Below are 17,432 nucleotides of genomic sequence, written 5' to 3' on the forward strand. Positions count from 1 at the left end.
TTCATGCACTCATAATGGCAGGTCATTTAAAACCTGCTTGGGTGCCACAGCGCAGGCATGCCCAGGGCTAACTGACTGATACCGTGACAATCAGTGCTTTCTGTTTGCAGGCTAGAAAGACGTTTGGAGCCCCAACTAATCAAAGGGCTGCTTCAGAGCAGCATGTCCTATACCTACCTGTACCATGTGATGACCACTTTTATTTTAGTACAAAAAAATTATAATTTTAACAACTTCGGCACTGGCTCCTTTGCTTGGCTAAAATAGTCTGTTCCCTTCTGAAAAAAAATTGAGACTTGCTCATTATTATTACAATTGGAAGATGCTACAAATTAAACACACAGGACCAAGGGCAAAGATGTCTAAAGGCACAAATTCCCAGTTCTCCACTCAAGGAATTAATGAACGCAGAAATTAAAGATAACAATGTTTCTTTTGTGCCTATCAGATAAGCATACCAAAAAGACAAAGTTTTGTATTTCTATTATGTTACATATTCCCAAATTTGTATTTTAAAATAGAGAATTAATTTCCCAAGCCACCCCAGACTGTGGGCACCTCATTACAGGCAAGACACCAAAGAAACCGCTCTGTGGTGATGTGTTTGAAGCCTGTAAACATACATAGGAGAACCTAGTTTGAGTCCTACTTGCATCCCTTATGAAAAATAAGTACCAGAGAGCATTGTAAGCCCAGGTCAGATGACATGGGCAGAAAAGCACAAATAATGTTTCTCAACCCACTGCCTTGCCCAGACAGAAGAGCTGTGCAGAGCCGCCTCAGAGGCTGATCCAGTACAGATTGTCTCCCCAGGCGTAAAGACAACACAGCGCATCTCAGCAGGTGTATTTGTGCTCAGAAGTCACAAAACCTGGGTTTCCCCCCGATCCTCAAAATACCCAAGACCAGAAAAAAATCCTGCTGTATGATAAGGAATAACCGATCCTTTCTAAGGTTTCCTCTCACACAAAGAATGTATCAGGTAAGACTGCTTGTATACATAATAAGTATGTATGTGGGTATATAGAGGTATATACACATGGGAGAGGGAGAGGACAGCTTCTGACTTGACAGCCCAAAATTCCTCTAAGGTAGAAGGAAAAAAAAAGGCAATATTCCCAGTCTGAATTAGAGCGGGGAACAGACCCCACTGTATCACCATGCAGAGAGAACACCGGTCTATTAGATTACAGGCTACCCTTACAGGTGCCTCTCCCCTAGACATCTTTAATTGGAAATGTGTAAGTTTAGCCAAAGTCCAGAGTTATTAAATCATGATGCTTCAAGGAAAAAGCTCTTACCACCCTCAAGTTTTGCACTATGTATACTCCAAACTGCACACAAAATAACCACCTGTGAAAGCAGCCCTTGCTGAATTCAGGAATTAACGTGCGGCATATGAGAAATACAAGCAAGGATCATGGTTTCAGTAGGTCATAGGAACAAAGTACTGCAACATCAATTTGTTGGGCTTGTTTTGCTTTTAAAAGACCCAAAAAGAAAATAGGTTCTTTCCCTTTTATCATGCAGACAGCTACTGTAAACTTCTATGAAGAAATACTGCAAAAGCTGTTAATATTCCAACTCCTACGTCAGGTTAATACTTCAACACTACCAACGTAGCTGTTTTGGGAACCAGGGGGAGGAATCAAAGATGAAATGTGATTACAAACCTTTAACGTACTCCGGTTGCCAAGCTGGCAGTCAAGTAGCACTGGTTCATACTTTTTCATCAAAGTATCCCAGTTATGGTCACTAACAGTGAAACTGCTTTCGTAGCCTGAGGTGACAGAAGAACCAGCAGATGCTGCATCTGAGGAATCTGTAGAATATGAAAACGTTGCATCTGTATCTGACAGAGAGACAGTCTCACAATCATGTAGTTTATCATTCGCTGTGGTCTCATTTTCATGCTTCAAATTGTCACTGGGCCTAGAGAAGCAATGCAAAGCTCCTGAGTGCTCATGAGTTCTTGCTGTCTCTTCTAGCTCCTGTAGATTTCCTGCAATGCTGGCATGCAGAACACGCTCAGCTTCCTTGACGGTTGCCTTGCCTTCAGCACCACTTACTCCAGAGGCCGAGTTCAGGGAGAGCTGTATGAAGCTGAATCTTGAACTAAAGCTATCATGTGAACCAACAGAATGAGAAACAACTTCTCTGCTTGGATATTCACAGTTATTATTCACTTCTGTCTGATCCAAGGCATGCATCTTCTGGGGCTCACTCACTTTGGTGCTGTGGCCCATCTGCCGGGCACAGCATGCAGTAGAAGCATCTTTGCTTGTTGCTTCAGCAGGGTAAATCGGTATCATTGTGTTTTCTGATTGCGGATTCTTGTAACAAGAAAGATTTTTGCAGCTTCCCAGCATACTTCCAGTAGCACCCAACACCGTCACCCCATCAGCAGGGACTACAGCACTACTTGGAGTTGAATGGCAGTGTAAGAATTCAAAGTCCTTTTTGTATTGTCCACAGAGACAGCAGTTCTCAACGTCTTCGCAATGCTGCCTGCCATGTTTGAACTCTTCTGGGCTGAATGGCTTGCAGGCACCCAGGGACTGAAACTCGATCTGTCGCTGAGCTTCTGGCCTCATGTATCCAGGTCTTTTTGCCAGCTTCTTTTTACGAAGAGAGCCTGAAGGCATTGAGTACTCCGAACCATCTGCGGTGGGGGGATAAGAAAAAAAGTAATTAAGGCATTTCTGCAGTTTTCCAGAATTAACATATTGTAGCAGCTGAAAATAATTATTTCAGGAATTTCAGACAGCTCATCAGTTATCAGTTTCCATTTTGACTAAACAAAGACACAGACCATATTGCGGATAGAGGAGAAAAGGTGTTATCAGAGAACTCTGCGTGCATTCATTCGCTTTCTAAAGAGTCTGCACCAGCTTTTAAGTGAACTTCACTGACATAACTGTGCCCATCAGGATACAAGCCCATGTATGACGAGTCCCAGCCTCCCCTGCTTGAAGCAACGCTCTACAATTCTTCATTCTCAAATCGCAGAGACTTAATTAGTCGCAGCACAGAACTTCTTTAGTCTCTCTGATGCAGAACAATTTTCAGGCATACAAGCACATCTAGGATAGCACCGAACCTACATCAAAAACTTGAGAATGACTCACAATCTGTTGCTGTTCTCGTCCAGTTTCTTGATCATATTTGTTCTTCATTAACACAATCAAACATTTCAGATCCAGTTTATAGAATAGATGCAGCTCTTTAACAGTCTGTAGCTGCAAATCTGTTACTCTAAGATATTTTAGAAATCTTCATTTAGATTTACCATACTACCTGTTGTCCAAATAATAAGAATAGAAGTTTTGAGTGCAGGACCATCAGTCCTAGAAGACTAATACAACCATATGGTTGGAAGCATTATTGCAATATTAATGTCAATTAAAGAGGTCCCCTAAACAACGGCTCAATCTCCCCACATACACATTACGTGCACAGATGAAAAGATAAGACTGGCTGCTTTCAGAGTAGAATAGAAAGAACCAAGATTAAAAAAAAAAAAAAAAAAAAAAAAAAACAATACTAAAAGCAGAGGATTAAAATGTGGCATCTTATCTTTGTTTTCTGTATGTTTCTATACAAAAAATAGGTCATTTGAAAGAAGTCAGCTACATGAACAGGTTAAAAAAGAATTACAGGGTGACTACTTACAGTTTCTTATGGATTTACTGCTAGTCAAAAAGTATTCCATTCTTCTATCCTGCACACAATCAATGGGAATACAAGCTCTGCACCATCATCCATTTTGTATCACAAAAACATATTGAACTGGCTTATTTGCCAGAATCACACTTCAAAGGGACCTAGTGACTAGCTGAATTATGCCCTTGATTAGCTGCCTTCTATTCACTGAAACAGAATCAATTGCCAGAATCCCAGCTACTAGGATTATTCTGAGCACTGACACAGGGGCCTTCCAAAAGGCAACTTCTAGGATTTTTTTTCCCCCTATACAGTATTAATATTCACCTCCAATCACAACCCTTTGTCAATTTTTCATTGACGGACTTGCACATCCTCTAAACACCTTGGCAACTCCTAACAGAAGCTTCATACATACCTCATTAGAACAACATGTCATACAAACATTTATACCTGAAACTTCTCAGTTGAATTTTTCCAATATTCGTGGCATCTTCTCTAAGTGAGCTTCAATGAAAGCAATCTGAACATTTTGCAGATATTACAATACTGGCATCTCACTATGGCACTGCAGTTAAGTTTTTGTATTTTGCTTCCTATCACCATAAATTAGGATACCCCAGCTGTCTCTCGTTGTCTCTTTTGTAAGAGGAAAAAAAAATTCACAGAAATCAGAGAGAAAAAAAGGTCATAGAGTCCATCAGCCTGTCTACTATAAAAAGACAGTGAAATGCTCTACTGGGAGTAGTTTAATAGAAATTGTAACAAACAGAAACCACTCTTGAAGGGAATAAAAATTGAACAAAATGTTCTTTAGAATTTAATTATTTTATTTTATATACAAAATACAGTTGAGATTTGCCTTCAGCAGAAGAAATCTGTCATGCAGAAAAAAAGTCACTCTAAGACTGGATATATTTCATCACAGTTTACAAAGGCTAGTCACAGGCTTTGTCTGAAAAAAAAAAGTAGAAAAGGTTCTTCAGTTTAATTAAAATCAGTTTAAAATTGATCTCAGTAAATTACTATGAATTTCTAAGGCAAACAGATAATTACAGCTCTTTAAACACCACATTTAAACTAATGTAAGTAAGGTTTAAATTGTTAAATATTTGCATCACATGAACTAGATGCAATTTCCTTTGAGTTAAATTGGTACAATTCCATTACTCTGAATTAGCCCACCTGAAAACCCCATGTTTCTGCACTGCTCCCCATGGGCACAGGTAACCCTCCAGACAGAGGTTTGCCATCCAGCTCCATTATGGGCTCCAGATCTGCCTTCTGGTGAGTCCACCAGTCCAAGTCCATCACCTGGCTACACCACTGCCCAAATTACACAGTCCAGGATAGCAGTCCAAATCACGAGCAGTTCTGGGGATGCTACAAGGAGAGGGCTATTGGTCCTTAGTCAGTAAAGGGGCTAAGGCCCCAAGTTTCCCATTCCTGGGGTGCAGTCCTCTTCCTTAGGTCACAGAGCTTCCATGTCAAGTGTTGAAGCCCCACAGCCATGCAGAGGTCTTCCAAGACAGCCCAAACCACCAAGGATGCCACACAAAAATGGGTTTAGGGTCTACACAGGGCTTTTCAGTTGACCGCAGAGCTGGCCTTCCCCAAAAGAAGGGGAGGGAGGAGGCAGCCACAGCCAGAGTCTGGCCTCCACAGCCAGAGAGCAGCCACAGTCCCCTCAGCCACCACGAAACCCAGACAGGGCATTACCAGGGCTTGGGGTATACCAGTCCTGCCCTGTTTACCCATCTATCGTGCCCCTTTTTTTTGAAATTTAGAATCGCTTCAGTTGGTGTCATCACGCATCTCAAATTAGCCACAACTTCTAATCATTGCTTTCTACATCTAATGTCCAGACAAGGAAACTATATTGAACCAATGCAGCTAACTTGTAAAAAGGTCTCATTTTTCTTCATTATTCCCTCAGTTTTGTTTCAAGACCCTCAAATAACTGCTGAGTCCATGGACTTAGCCACAAGACTACTGAAATTGCACCTTAGAACACTGGAAAAGCATCTGGAAATAACTTTTAAAAATATGTAACATTTTAGTGCTACTGTTTGCATGAGACATGCACCTAGACAGAAAAGCCACAAATGCAAGAAAGGCCTTTCAATTGCAATACTACAACTCAACTTTTAAAAATATTCATCGTGATCCTACAAGATGCAATGTTTATTGTCATTCAAGTGTCTGATAATGTGCAAATAGCTTCAAATCCAAGATACAAAAGCCCAGCATGAACCTACTTGATTGCAACAGATCTTTCAGCACAGCAATCTTTCACGATGGCCAGCGTTTCCTAATGGGTAAGAGCTCAGAGTCAGAACACAGAATTAACAGGGTCTAACACCTGAAAACAACTCATGAGCAGCAAAGTCTCAGTTGCACCAGCAAAATGAAACAGGGAGAGATGAAGCCAAAGAGCATTTATCACTGATGAGAAGAGCACGTTTCTCTTGCACTCAACCTGAAGCTAAGGAACAGCAGAACAGTTACCTAATTTATTTTAGATAATGAATCTTCATTTTTAGCCACAAAAGTCACTGTTCAGTTTTTCGACCAAGTGCTCTAATACCATCTGTAGATGGATAGTCATAAGAATGTGAAGTGCTTATAAAGTCCACCAGGATTTTACAGATCAATACAAACTCTGCAGTAATTACCTCCCTGCCCCTGCTTTAAAACCCATGATGCAGAATACTTGCAAGCTCATTAAGCTCTCCCTGAAAATAAATGAGAAGTTATATATTCAGTTTTAAAAAGGCCTCAACTATCTGCACACACCTACATCAAACACCGTTGATTTTTATTAGAATAACAAATTCACCTTTAGAACATTTGCGTGGGCCAGCTGCAGTGTCTGAGGAAAAAATATTGGGTCACATTCAAAGCCAAATATCAAAGCACCACTCCAAGCCATTTCTGTAGTGCTGCTTCTCTTGAGGAAGCCCTAAAAACCTGCATTAAACTGTATGCAAACAAAGTAAGTGAAATGAAAATATGTATTATTTATAAAGGCACACACAAGCTTAACTTTTCTCGAGGATTAATTAATCTGACATGACAATAGCCAGGACCGTTCAGTTCCTTGGTCAGAAAAATAGGTAAAATGTTGTGGTTTCTAATTAGTTACCTTTACCTTGTTTGCTGAATTTCAAAAGACACCACAAAATATTCAAAATAAAGTGGCACCGATCTCAACATGACCTCTTTTAAAATAAACCTTTATCTTCTTTATGCATTATGCTTTCTAATAAAGTTACCTTTGAACACAGATTTTTGTAACTATTAAAACATGAAGGTCTCATCCAGCTTTTTCACCTTAATTATTGAATGTTAGCTATACTTTGATTTATATACCATTTTATGAAGCGTATCTATCAAAGACGAGCAATGGCTGAGCTATATTATATTTGTTCCCATTTACAAATGATTTCCTCACCAAGGGCTCCTATAATTTCGAAGCTCACATGCTGAGTTTAGTTATTCAGCTGCTAAATTTCCAAGATGTCACGTACAAAATATACTCTGAAGTCATTAAATGCTTGTTAGTTGTTATTCTTCATTAAAAACACTTCAAAGATTCATGCATTTTAGATGTCAGTGTCCTGCCTTTGCCACTGTTCAAATAATTGTATTTTTATTGACACACTCCCATAATACACATCATCCAGTTGTTACATTTGAGCCACTTTCCTCCTTAATGCAGCAATTCATTTCGAGCCATTTGATGAAATTGCGACACCCCTCTCTAGAGTAAGGACCACATTAGCTAGCTGATCACTACTTCCAACATGCCCATCAAGTGTTTTTCCCCCTTAAAAGAGCTTCAAACCTGGTTTTGTGTTGTTAACTCTAAGATAAAAAAAAAAAGATCTATTAACATGTACACTAATAAATTTCAAAATGCTTCCAAAGACAGTAACAATCACCTATTTAGTCAAAGGGGGATAACACAAACAGCCTTTTCATTAATTACGTATCTTAATTGTGTTCTATATTGCCACCTTCAAAACACAAGCACACGCCTGCATCCATCACTATTCAGCAGTGCATTGACTACAATACAAGCAGGCTTTTTTTTCCTCAAGCAAGCGCCTTGCTGAATCAAGGCCCATGCACCCGTATGCGAAAAGGCACAGAAATATGCATTTCTGACCTTTTTAAATTTAAAAAGGTAATAACTACCCAGCCTGTGAAAGCACGCAGTTGCACTGTGAAGGCCTATTTGATAACTAATCAACACCCTATGGCTGGCAACCTGAGATCCAAGGCTTGGCTATTATAGGAAATTGCATTCCTCCAAGTCGAATGTAAATTACACCATCTAACTCCACCACTGCAGCCTTCCAAGGAAGCTCATTGTGTTGGTCAGTAGAACAAGTGGACAAATTCACTCTAGAGCAGGCAGGTGACTCCTGGCTGGCTCAGTGAAGCAGGATCATTTAGATGGCACAATAGTGTTGAAAAATTACATTTCTGCTCTTCTCATAAGCGAGATTTCTGCTTTTATGCGGTCGGCTACTTCTACAGAAGTCCTGAGAAGGAGAAAATAAAAGGAAAGCCAGGGAAGCTCGAGACCTTTGCTATAAATTTCAGCATGGTCTCGCTACAGACACGCCTCACACATCTCTGCCCAGCACAGCCCCACGAGACTTGCAGCAGACCCCTGGTGGACAACCACATACCACAGGGGAAGCCACAGGAGGCTCTGGGAACACAATACCAGCACTGGGGGCCTTCACCACCATCAGTAACAGAAGGCACTACACTTCCCCACAAATAGGCAGCCCCAATTGGTTTAAAGCCTGTTCTTCACTCTTTTTACTTACAGTTAAATGACTAATTAATGCATCCACTTTTCAAAAGGGCAGAAGGACACAACAGTTGCAAACCTGAAGAGGGGAAGCACAACAGAGAAGCAATGCTTATCTCAGCAGTTGTTTGTTTTAATGGTTTGTTGTTGTTTTTCTTCCTGGACAGGGGGAAAAAAAACCTTTTGTTCACAATTTCAGTGCAAAGTTCTGTAGAGGCAGCCCATGCAAATGGCTCAGAGGGAGAGGACGTTCTTGTTCTTTCAGTCAAGATCTGGAAACGTTCAACTACTAGTCAAAAATTAGGGAGAGAGGATTTTGCATGAAGCTTAAAAGAAGAAACTGAAGTTTGGTAATGCCTTAAATTAATATGTCAGCAATACTTAATGGATTTGCAGTCATATCCCATAAAAGCATTTCACCGTACATATATGTAATTATGAAATTAGCACACAGCAGTCCTTTTTCAAGAATGGTCTAGTTAACACGCCACACTTCTCTTTCATCACTCTGTCTACTGAGTGACAGTGCAGATTCCCACCACTTCTGCTCAGTCAGATCATCTACAGCAAGACTCTAATATAAAACTCATCGGGGGGAAGAGCGAAGTGTGAGAGCACATTGACAGCAGTCAATTTCTAATTCAAGCACAGTTTCAGTGCTCCAGCTTGGAGATTTGAATTTTTAATTTCACCGAGAGAGCGGGATCCAAATTAAGCATCTGATGCACAGTCAGTCGGAAAGCAGAATTGAGTTTACTGAAATAGAAAGTAATTTTCTCTTAACAGCTCAGTAGTGATCACATATAATGAAAATAAAACAACATGGCAGTTGCTATATTGCCAAGGGTGAGGAGTCAGTATGCTTTTAACTTTACAATTTAATATCAAAGTCCCGTGACAAATGCTCCTCTCTCCTTTGTCCGCTGTAGGAAGTTTACCTCGCAGCCCCAGCCAGGCTGTCACGGCGCGATGTCAGCACTGTCTAAACAACAATGAAGACAGAATGAAGGTTCAGACATCAGGAAAGCCGAGCAACAACACTGGGCAGAAAGCACAGCAGCTCAGGATGCAGCTGAAATACAAGACAGTGCAAGAGTCACGTACACAGCCTGCAGTAACAGCAATGCATGGGACACGGAGCACACCTGTGGCAGAAGGGACACAAACTGCACTGTTCCCTCTCCCCGCTCTTCCCAGAAGAAAACCTTGTGGCTTTAAGCAAACCCCTGTGACTAAACGCTCCCACAAAATTTCTGTACTCAACTATTCCTCCTCTTTGCAGGACAATTGTGCAGACTGTGCTTTTGCTAGCTGACAAGAAATCTCCACTCTGCTGGGTGTACCACCGAGTACAGGCTGCAACGCTGCTCTCCTATCCTCCACAGATGGCTTCAGTTAATGCAAGACCTTGCTAAAGGCCAGCAGGTTATTCAGCATCATTGGTTTTCGGATGTTAGAAGCCAGCAAGGGGTCAGCCTCTGTGCTCCAGCAGGACGAGCATGGGTTCCCCGAGAGAACTACACCAGTAAGCAAGGCTGCACGCGATATCCCTTCTGAGGGTTTCTGCGAGGATATGCTTGACCTTTACAGCCCTTACCTGAGGCTGCAGGCAGACAAAATGGAAGATGGAAGCTTGCTTTATTCGGCCTGAGAGCACAGGGGTGAAGATAGCGGCTTTATCCTTTTCCTCCAAGACGAGGAGAAGACTAAAATGTTCAGGTGCAATTCTGAGAACGGTTTACAAAGGTGCCATGGAAGTACTGTAGCTAATATTGCTGAAACTGCAACAGAATACTAACCACAGGCATGCAGCACACAGCTGAGAAATCACAGCTCCTTCAGAATAAGACAAGACAGAAGTCACTCTGCCTTAAGTCAGGTATCTCAAAAAAAAAAAAAAAAAAAGTCAGGAAACAGAATTGTTTCTATATATAAAGCAACTGCATTGAATTACAGAAAAAAATGATGCCTCTGACAACACAGAACTGACCTATGTTGTTCCTGTGATATCAACAGCAGATCACGTTTAAGGAAGTGAATTGTAACACAGAAAAAAAAGAAGATAAGAAAAGCAGTACACCACCAAAAAGCCACATCAAAACCATGAAAAGCAGTCAAAGCTCTGTACAGTGACAAGTTCAGACACCACCACGGCTGTTATCAAGACCCTCTTTCATTTAGCCAAACGTGCTCCAACGTGCATTTTCTAGCACTAAGCCTGCATTTCCCAGCCAAGCAGGGAGCAACCCCTCCTTGGTGGTACCCAACAGCCATGCCACAAAGCCACAACTGAGTCCAAATGCAGATGTTTGGCACCACGGCCACAGACTAAAGATTTGCAGCAGCACCGAAATCCTGTCTTCACACAAAATTTAGAATTCATGACCGCTAGCAGCAAACAAGGATCGGTGGACATACTCGTGGCAGTCAGCCAGACCCCATGCTGAGGGAAGACACAATCGACACTGACAGCTCTACTCCAACTCTTTCACTTATTTTGCCTCCACCCCACGCTGCTGACACCAACACTACATCCTTTCTGCTGCTCCCACCACACCCAGCGTTCCTTTCCACCGACTTCCAATGCATTTCTCTTCTTGGTCCCCAACTAGCTTCTCACAAACCAACTGCTCATTTATCTTACACTAAGTGCAAAAGACTGTTGAACCAGACGCAATCCCAAACCTGTGTCTCTGACCTAACTGTACAGGTCCTACTTGCATACCATACAGCCCAGGGTGAAAACCCTCCACAAAGCTCCCAAGCAGTGTTCAGAGCCACAGAGAAGCACTCTTCCCCTACATCACTCCTCAATACCACCTCTTTGGTCCTTTCCAGTTTCCCCTCTGTCCTGACCCCAATATGCCCAAGCTCCCTAGGAGCAGGCCCCTCACAACAGCAGACAAGCACATCTCAATTTACCTCCAAAAATCCTCCCTGTGTGCGCTTCCAGCTCCTCCATACCACCCAATTCCTTTCCAGGTGAAAACCCCTCCTCCTTCCCACTCCCCCCAGCACAGCTGAGAAGTTTCTAGGTTTCTCCAAGTCCATTCAAAAGGAGCCCAACCCCACTTCACCTGTGACCACTGATTACATTGCTTGTCCCCAGGTGCCTGCCTTTTGGCCAGGAGGACTTCAGCCAGTCCTAAGGGCTCCTGTTACCTCTTTCCCAGCACACGTTTTGTGTGAGCACATAAACTAAATCCCACTTTAAAGGCACACTGGCTCCATTCATCCCGTTTGAGATCTTCTCAATGAAGACACTATTGTAAGAGCTTCTTTCCTGAGACAGTAAATCGCTGCAATTCACATCTAAGAAATCAAGACAATTACTTGCCGCAATTTCCTCTGACAGCCTCCCTGAGATAACATATGTTAGCCAATAATACAGGTTGCATTTATTAACATACACCATTCAACAAAACCATAGATTTTTGCCCGAAGCTTTTTTTTTTTTTTTTTTTAAATCTTTTCTGTCACACGTTATTTGCAATTCCTTCCTTAAGTATTCCTACTTAACTACAAGGCTACAGGATCCGCTACCTTTCATTGAACCCTACCTGTCTGCTCTCATTATCCAAGTAAGTTTAAGAATGGTATTTATCTGCAAAGAAATTGTGCCCTTTCATGAGATAGCTTGCAGATGTTTCTTGGGCACCAAAGAATCTGTATGATACTGTAATGAAGTGAAGTCTTAAGTGAAGTACTTCAAGTTAAAAAATGAGAAGTAAATGCAAACAAAAAAAAACAAAACAAAACAAAAAAAAACCAGGCTGACCATTGAAAGATATAAGAGGGAAATTGTCTTGAAGAAGTTAATGAAATTTTTCTGTTCAATCTATCCTCAATTCAGCTTAGCATTTTAGAAGGGATAAGAAGTGCTGATTGTACCATATGGTGCTAAACAGGCACACCTGAAACAATCTTCTTGGGTATCAAAATGCTTGGCAGGAAGAAAACAACAACTTTGAGTGCCATTCAAGTAGTAGTCCAGAATTAACATAGATCGTGCACATAACTCTATTTCCAATAAATTCAAGAAAAATTATTACAGGCTTTAGAAAACCCGAATTCTAGGACTTGGCGGGGTTCTCTGCAATGTAACCCACAGAGAGAGGCCCGTCCCCTTCAGATGCGAGGGCCAGGCCATGGGGCAGCGGAGATTTCTGCCCCTGCTGCTCTCAGCGTTGAGCAGGGTACCTCTGTTACACAGCCCTCTTGTACACGGCCTTGCTGTTATTAACGAGTAGCTGACAGAGCTGCCATAGCTTCCTTTTGGGGAAAGTTAAAGCATTGCAAGAGACATTTGATCTCCTCGGTCCCGAGGCACGGCATAATCTGAAGCATTACTTTGTGGTTAAAAGAGACCACGTGAGGAGTTAGCTGACCTACCCAGAGCACGCCCCAGACGGGGCTGATCACTTACACAGGACTCCTGAAAGACCTGGGGAGGGGAAACATTTCCACTGTAAAAACACACCTCAGGCTTTGCTCTTTCGGAACTCCTGTCTTTATTGAAAGGATCGCAGATCTGAAAAAAGCCATGTTTAGCCAGAACGTGAATATTCTCAAAACTACCAAACCTTGAAGTCTTGGGTCTCCCTGAGGCAGATCCTGCCAATGTTATTTCATGCCAAGTCTGCACAGCAAATTTTCATTGGAAACTTCAGGTTTAAGTTGAATTTTCACCACAAATTAGTAAAAATAAATAAATAAATAAACAAACTTCATATTTAAGTGACTCCTTCTTAACTTACCTATAATACAATTTGAGCCTGTCTACATTTTGTACTCCGAACTTAACAAGTCTATGCTAATCCATGATTCTGACACATGAAAGCATATTTATAAAGTGTGAAGAAAGCCCAGAAAGATAGTTCAGTGGAAGAAGATGTTCATTGACTGGCTCCCTTAGTGAAACAGGGCTACTTTTAAGCCAGAAGCCTTTTAAATCCTCTATTGACTACGGAAAGGACAACTCAAAGGATTCTGAAGTGACTTGCAAGAGCTCCACGACCTAAAAATCATCCTCTCCCTTCAGCCCCCAGTGAACAGGAACATCCTGCATGAGCAGCCTTACAAAAACAAAGAGGTGCCAATAAGACTGAGAGCGATGCTGAGAAGATGCATGGATTTTCATTCCTGTACAATAAAAGTGTCATAGTGCATTACTGAGCAAAAACATATGAAACGTCTTAAACTTAAATTACCTCAAGGTCTGAGTCATACGCAAGGGCTTCTGTATCAGAGAAAATCATGAAGACCGAACTAAGGACATCTTTAAGGTTAGAATGCCCTCTTTGGGTTTAAAGATATATTTGCAGCAAATTTCAGCAAATACAGCAATTTTATGCCAGAGGAAGGAAAGAAAATTAGAGAATGCCAAGTGCGCCACTCTCAAACTAGATTATAAATGACACCTGATTCACATCTACTAGCAACAATATTCCTAAGATGCTACATACCAATAGGAAAACTTCACCCCAAGGGCAGTCAAGCAGTGCAGCAGGCTGCCAAGAGAGGCTGACCAGCCCTTGGAGGCTTCCAGGGCCCAGGATAAAGCTCAGAGCAATCTGCTCTGGCCTCAGTCAGCCCTGCTTTGAACAGAAAGGTAGACCAGAGACCTGCCGAGTCCCTTCCAATCCAAACAATCCCGTGATATACCCCAGCTTTTAAAACAAGTCTTGGGATTTGCAGCATTCCACCTTTTTATCTATACACACATCAGTTCAAGCGTATCTTCTGTGATGATACATGCAACTCTGAAAGCAAGCAATTCATCCGATTTTACTTCACAAGGAAGTTAGTAAACAGCTTCATCACGTCCTGGAAGGCAGAAACAGCTGGCTTTCTACAAATAAAATTAAGGATAAAAGTTCAATACTTGGAATAAATAGGTTCTTAACCAGCTTTTAAGCATTCAATACACACACAGAAATCACAAGCTTCAGTGATAGCCAGTGCCTTAAGAAAGACAGACACAATAAGGCATAACATAAAAACTCCTACTGCTCCACAGTAGCAGACCTCTAGTAGTTAGCTGGTGATTAAATGATGCTCATGAGCATCACTTAAATGTCACTTTGATCTACTGCAGTTATTTCACAAAATGTTTATTGCCAAGACTTTTTATTGGCTGTACAAACATCTGAAAGCACATCTCTCAAGGCATCATTCAGTTTGCTATATTAAAAATTATTTTGATACCTTTTCTTAGTCTGCTTTCCAACGGGCAGACAAGAGGGGGCCATCTGCTAGACTGCAGCTGTCTGAAGACACTGGCCTTTGAAAAACCTAATCCCTGACATGGTTCCAAGGGCATTACACAAAAAAAAAAAAAAAGAGTAGCCCCCTTTGAGCACCTGCCACAAAACCACTCTCCCTCACAAAGGACCTGGAGGAGGACAATCACCCAGGGACCACCACCTCTACCCTACCCAGTCCACAAAGTCTAACCACAACACGGGCATGGAAGAAGGCAAACCTGAATGCTCTGCCTCACACCTGTACCAGGCACCCATAACCAGCGACACGGGTGTATATGACTGATATAACTGAGTGCACAAACACCCAGATATTTTTCTGTCTCCTTTTCTTGGTTTCATTTACTCCTTGGTTTCTTCCCTTTACTTCTTGGTTTTCCGGGGCTGGTCTCTTTCTTCTTACACCACTGTTCAGTGCTGGTGTTTACAACACATACACAGGCCGCCGCACAAAATTCCTTAGAGCAGCCTTACATGTAAGGTGTCCTCTGTAGTGTCTTTACCTCACCTATTTGCTCTTTTTTTTTTTTTTTTTCCTTTTTCCTATTATCATTATTATTATTCCCTGCTTGCTCTCTGCATTTTAACCCTCCTTTTTCGAGCTTTTCTGGTACTTTCTATCATGGTTTTCAAGCCATTAGAGGGCATTTTTAGAATGCACAACTGTTCCAAAGCAGAGGCCTGGAAGACAGACAGCAACCCCACGCACTCCTCACACGGCTTGCACTGAACACTCATACTGGCTTTTTTTAAACCACAGCCACTCTGAATTTGCTACGGCCACAGACTTCCAACTTAATGCCTGGCCAAAGCACACAGAGCTTCACTAAGACTTGGCAGCACAGAAAGCAGTAACGCAAATGAGTGTGTGCAGACCCAGTTGAAAGGCTGGAGCCCTCATCAAGAGCATCGGTGCCACCCCAAACTCACCAGAAACACAGTGAAAATGTTGCTACACACCGTTATCACTAGTAAGAACACAGGTCAGGAAAATTCCCTATCTGCTAAAAGAACAAATAAAGCTATTAGGGCTCGCTGCATACAATGTGAGAAGCAGGAGCTGGGCTTTCCTTACCTCAGAGCAATCTGAGACCACCCAACCAGTGAGCTATTTCCCCCTCCTGTCCTCGTTTGCCCAGGAAGCCAGCAAACAGCCTTTTACACTGCTCCATTACCTGGAGCAGCCCTTCTCATGGCCACAGCTGTACAAGGCTCAGACCACAAACACGTGAACACTACAGCAGCTGCCTTGCCACAGCCACGTTCAGATTTCCCAGGGAAAGGAAACGCAACACCCGTTGATTATTAACTAGTTTGACACGCAAAGCCACGCTGAGGAACAGCAGCCCCCTCTCCCACATCACCTGGGTCTCCACAGGCTTTTTGCAAGAGGAAGCACCTGCACCTCCATCAAGTGCATGAAATTCAATCTCGCCACTGCCTCAGCAACTGTCCACAGCCAAAACCCTACGAGAAGGGAAAGCTCTTGTCCCCAGAGCTATGCTTCCCAACACCTATGAGAAAACAAGCCACTCCTGATAAGATCATCTGAGCCCTCCCAATGAAAAGTCAGGTACTTTACAGGGCTGAGACACCTGGAATTCCCACAAAGAGATTCAGTGATAACCATTCCTTGGAGCCCTGGGAAGTTTTAGTGAGGTAATATATTTGTGTGTAGGAAGGGGAACAACCAGACCATAAAAAGTAGACAGCTACAATCTAAGAAAAAATAACCCTACAGCTATAACCTTTTGGCTTTGTAAGTGGTCTCTGCCAGCACCATTCCAGGTGTCTGCGTATCTGCAACAGTGATAATCCATAAAACTAAGCTGATTTACCAGTGGAAAGGATACTTACCAACATATCGTCTAAGATGAGTAACAAAATATTTTCAGTATCCCACTAAAGCAGCAAGGAAGTGGCTTATTAAGAAGAAGAAAAAAAAAAAAAGTTTCTTCTTTTCCCAAGCTCTCTGAAGACCTTACAGCTTTCCAAAAACAAAATGAAAGGACCCTACGAATGGTTTCCTTCAGTGCCCAAAACACACTTATTAGACCCAAAGGCACAGCTGCCAATAAATTCAGAAACGAGGCCATCTAGGTGAGCTAAGCCAGGGTCTGCTCTGCTCACCCCATCAATCAACAAAGCCACGAAGCTCCTGTCAAACTTCATTATGTACAGGCACATTGAAAACATCACTACTATTTGACTCTACTTTCCCATTAACATTATAAAGAATTCAGCAAGGCATTGAAAAGCGACACCAATGCCACATGCCCCTTTTAATGCCAGCTTGCAAAACAGTTCAGAAGATCTGATTACACCAACTCCCACTTCCTGACTTGTCCATAGATACTACACCTTTCATCCTTATTAAGTTTTACGATACTCACCACCAACCTCCTGACTTTTCCACTCCGCAGGTTGCCTCCAAGTTGCTCTAAGAGATTTTCCTCTGTCATGTTTTCCTGCTCTGCTGACCTCTCACCCTAGCAAAAGAACCCTTTCAGCCAGCGCCCGCTAAATCCCTCTAAGCAGCCAATTCTGCTGCCATTGCAGAGAACAGGGAACGGTGGAAGATAATTTCACATATATCCCATTCATTCTGCTCTTAGTTTCAAGTATCCACTTCTCCCATGCAGTTCTTTCACACGAAGATTTTATCATCTGAGCATGTG

The 17,432-nt window shown here is 42.1% G+C and overlaps 1 protein-coding gene across 1 annotated transcript in view; it reads right to left on the reverse strand.

The window, feature by feature from the left end:
• The window catches only part of DISC1 (DISC1 scaffold protein), a 200,590-nt gene that overhangs the window by 179,482 nt on the left and 3,676 nt on the right, over positions 1-17,432 (reverse strand). The window contains 1 exon segment of the mRNA XM_032183944.1: positions 1,674-2,662. Coding sequence (XP_032039835.1) covers positions 1,674-2,662 — 989 coding nt within the window.

The sequence above is a fragment of the Aythya fuligula genome, chromosome 3, assembly GCF_009819795.1.
Source record: "Aythya fuligula isolate bAytFul2 chromosome 3, bAytFul2.pri, whole genome shotgun sequence".
Lineage (NCBI taxonomy): Eukaryota > Metazoa > Chordata > Aves > Anseriformes > Anatidae > Aythya > Aythya fuligula.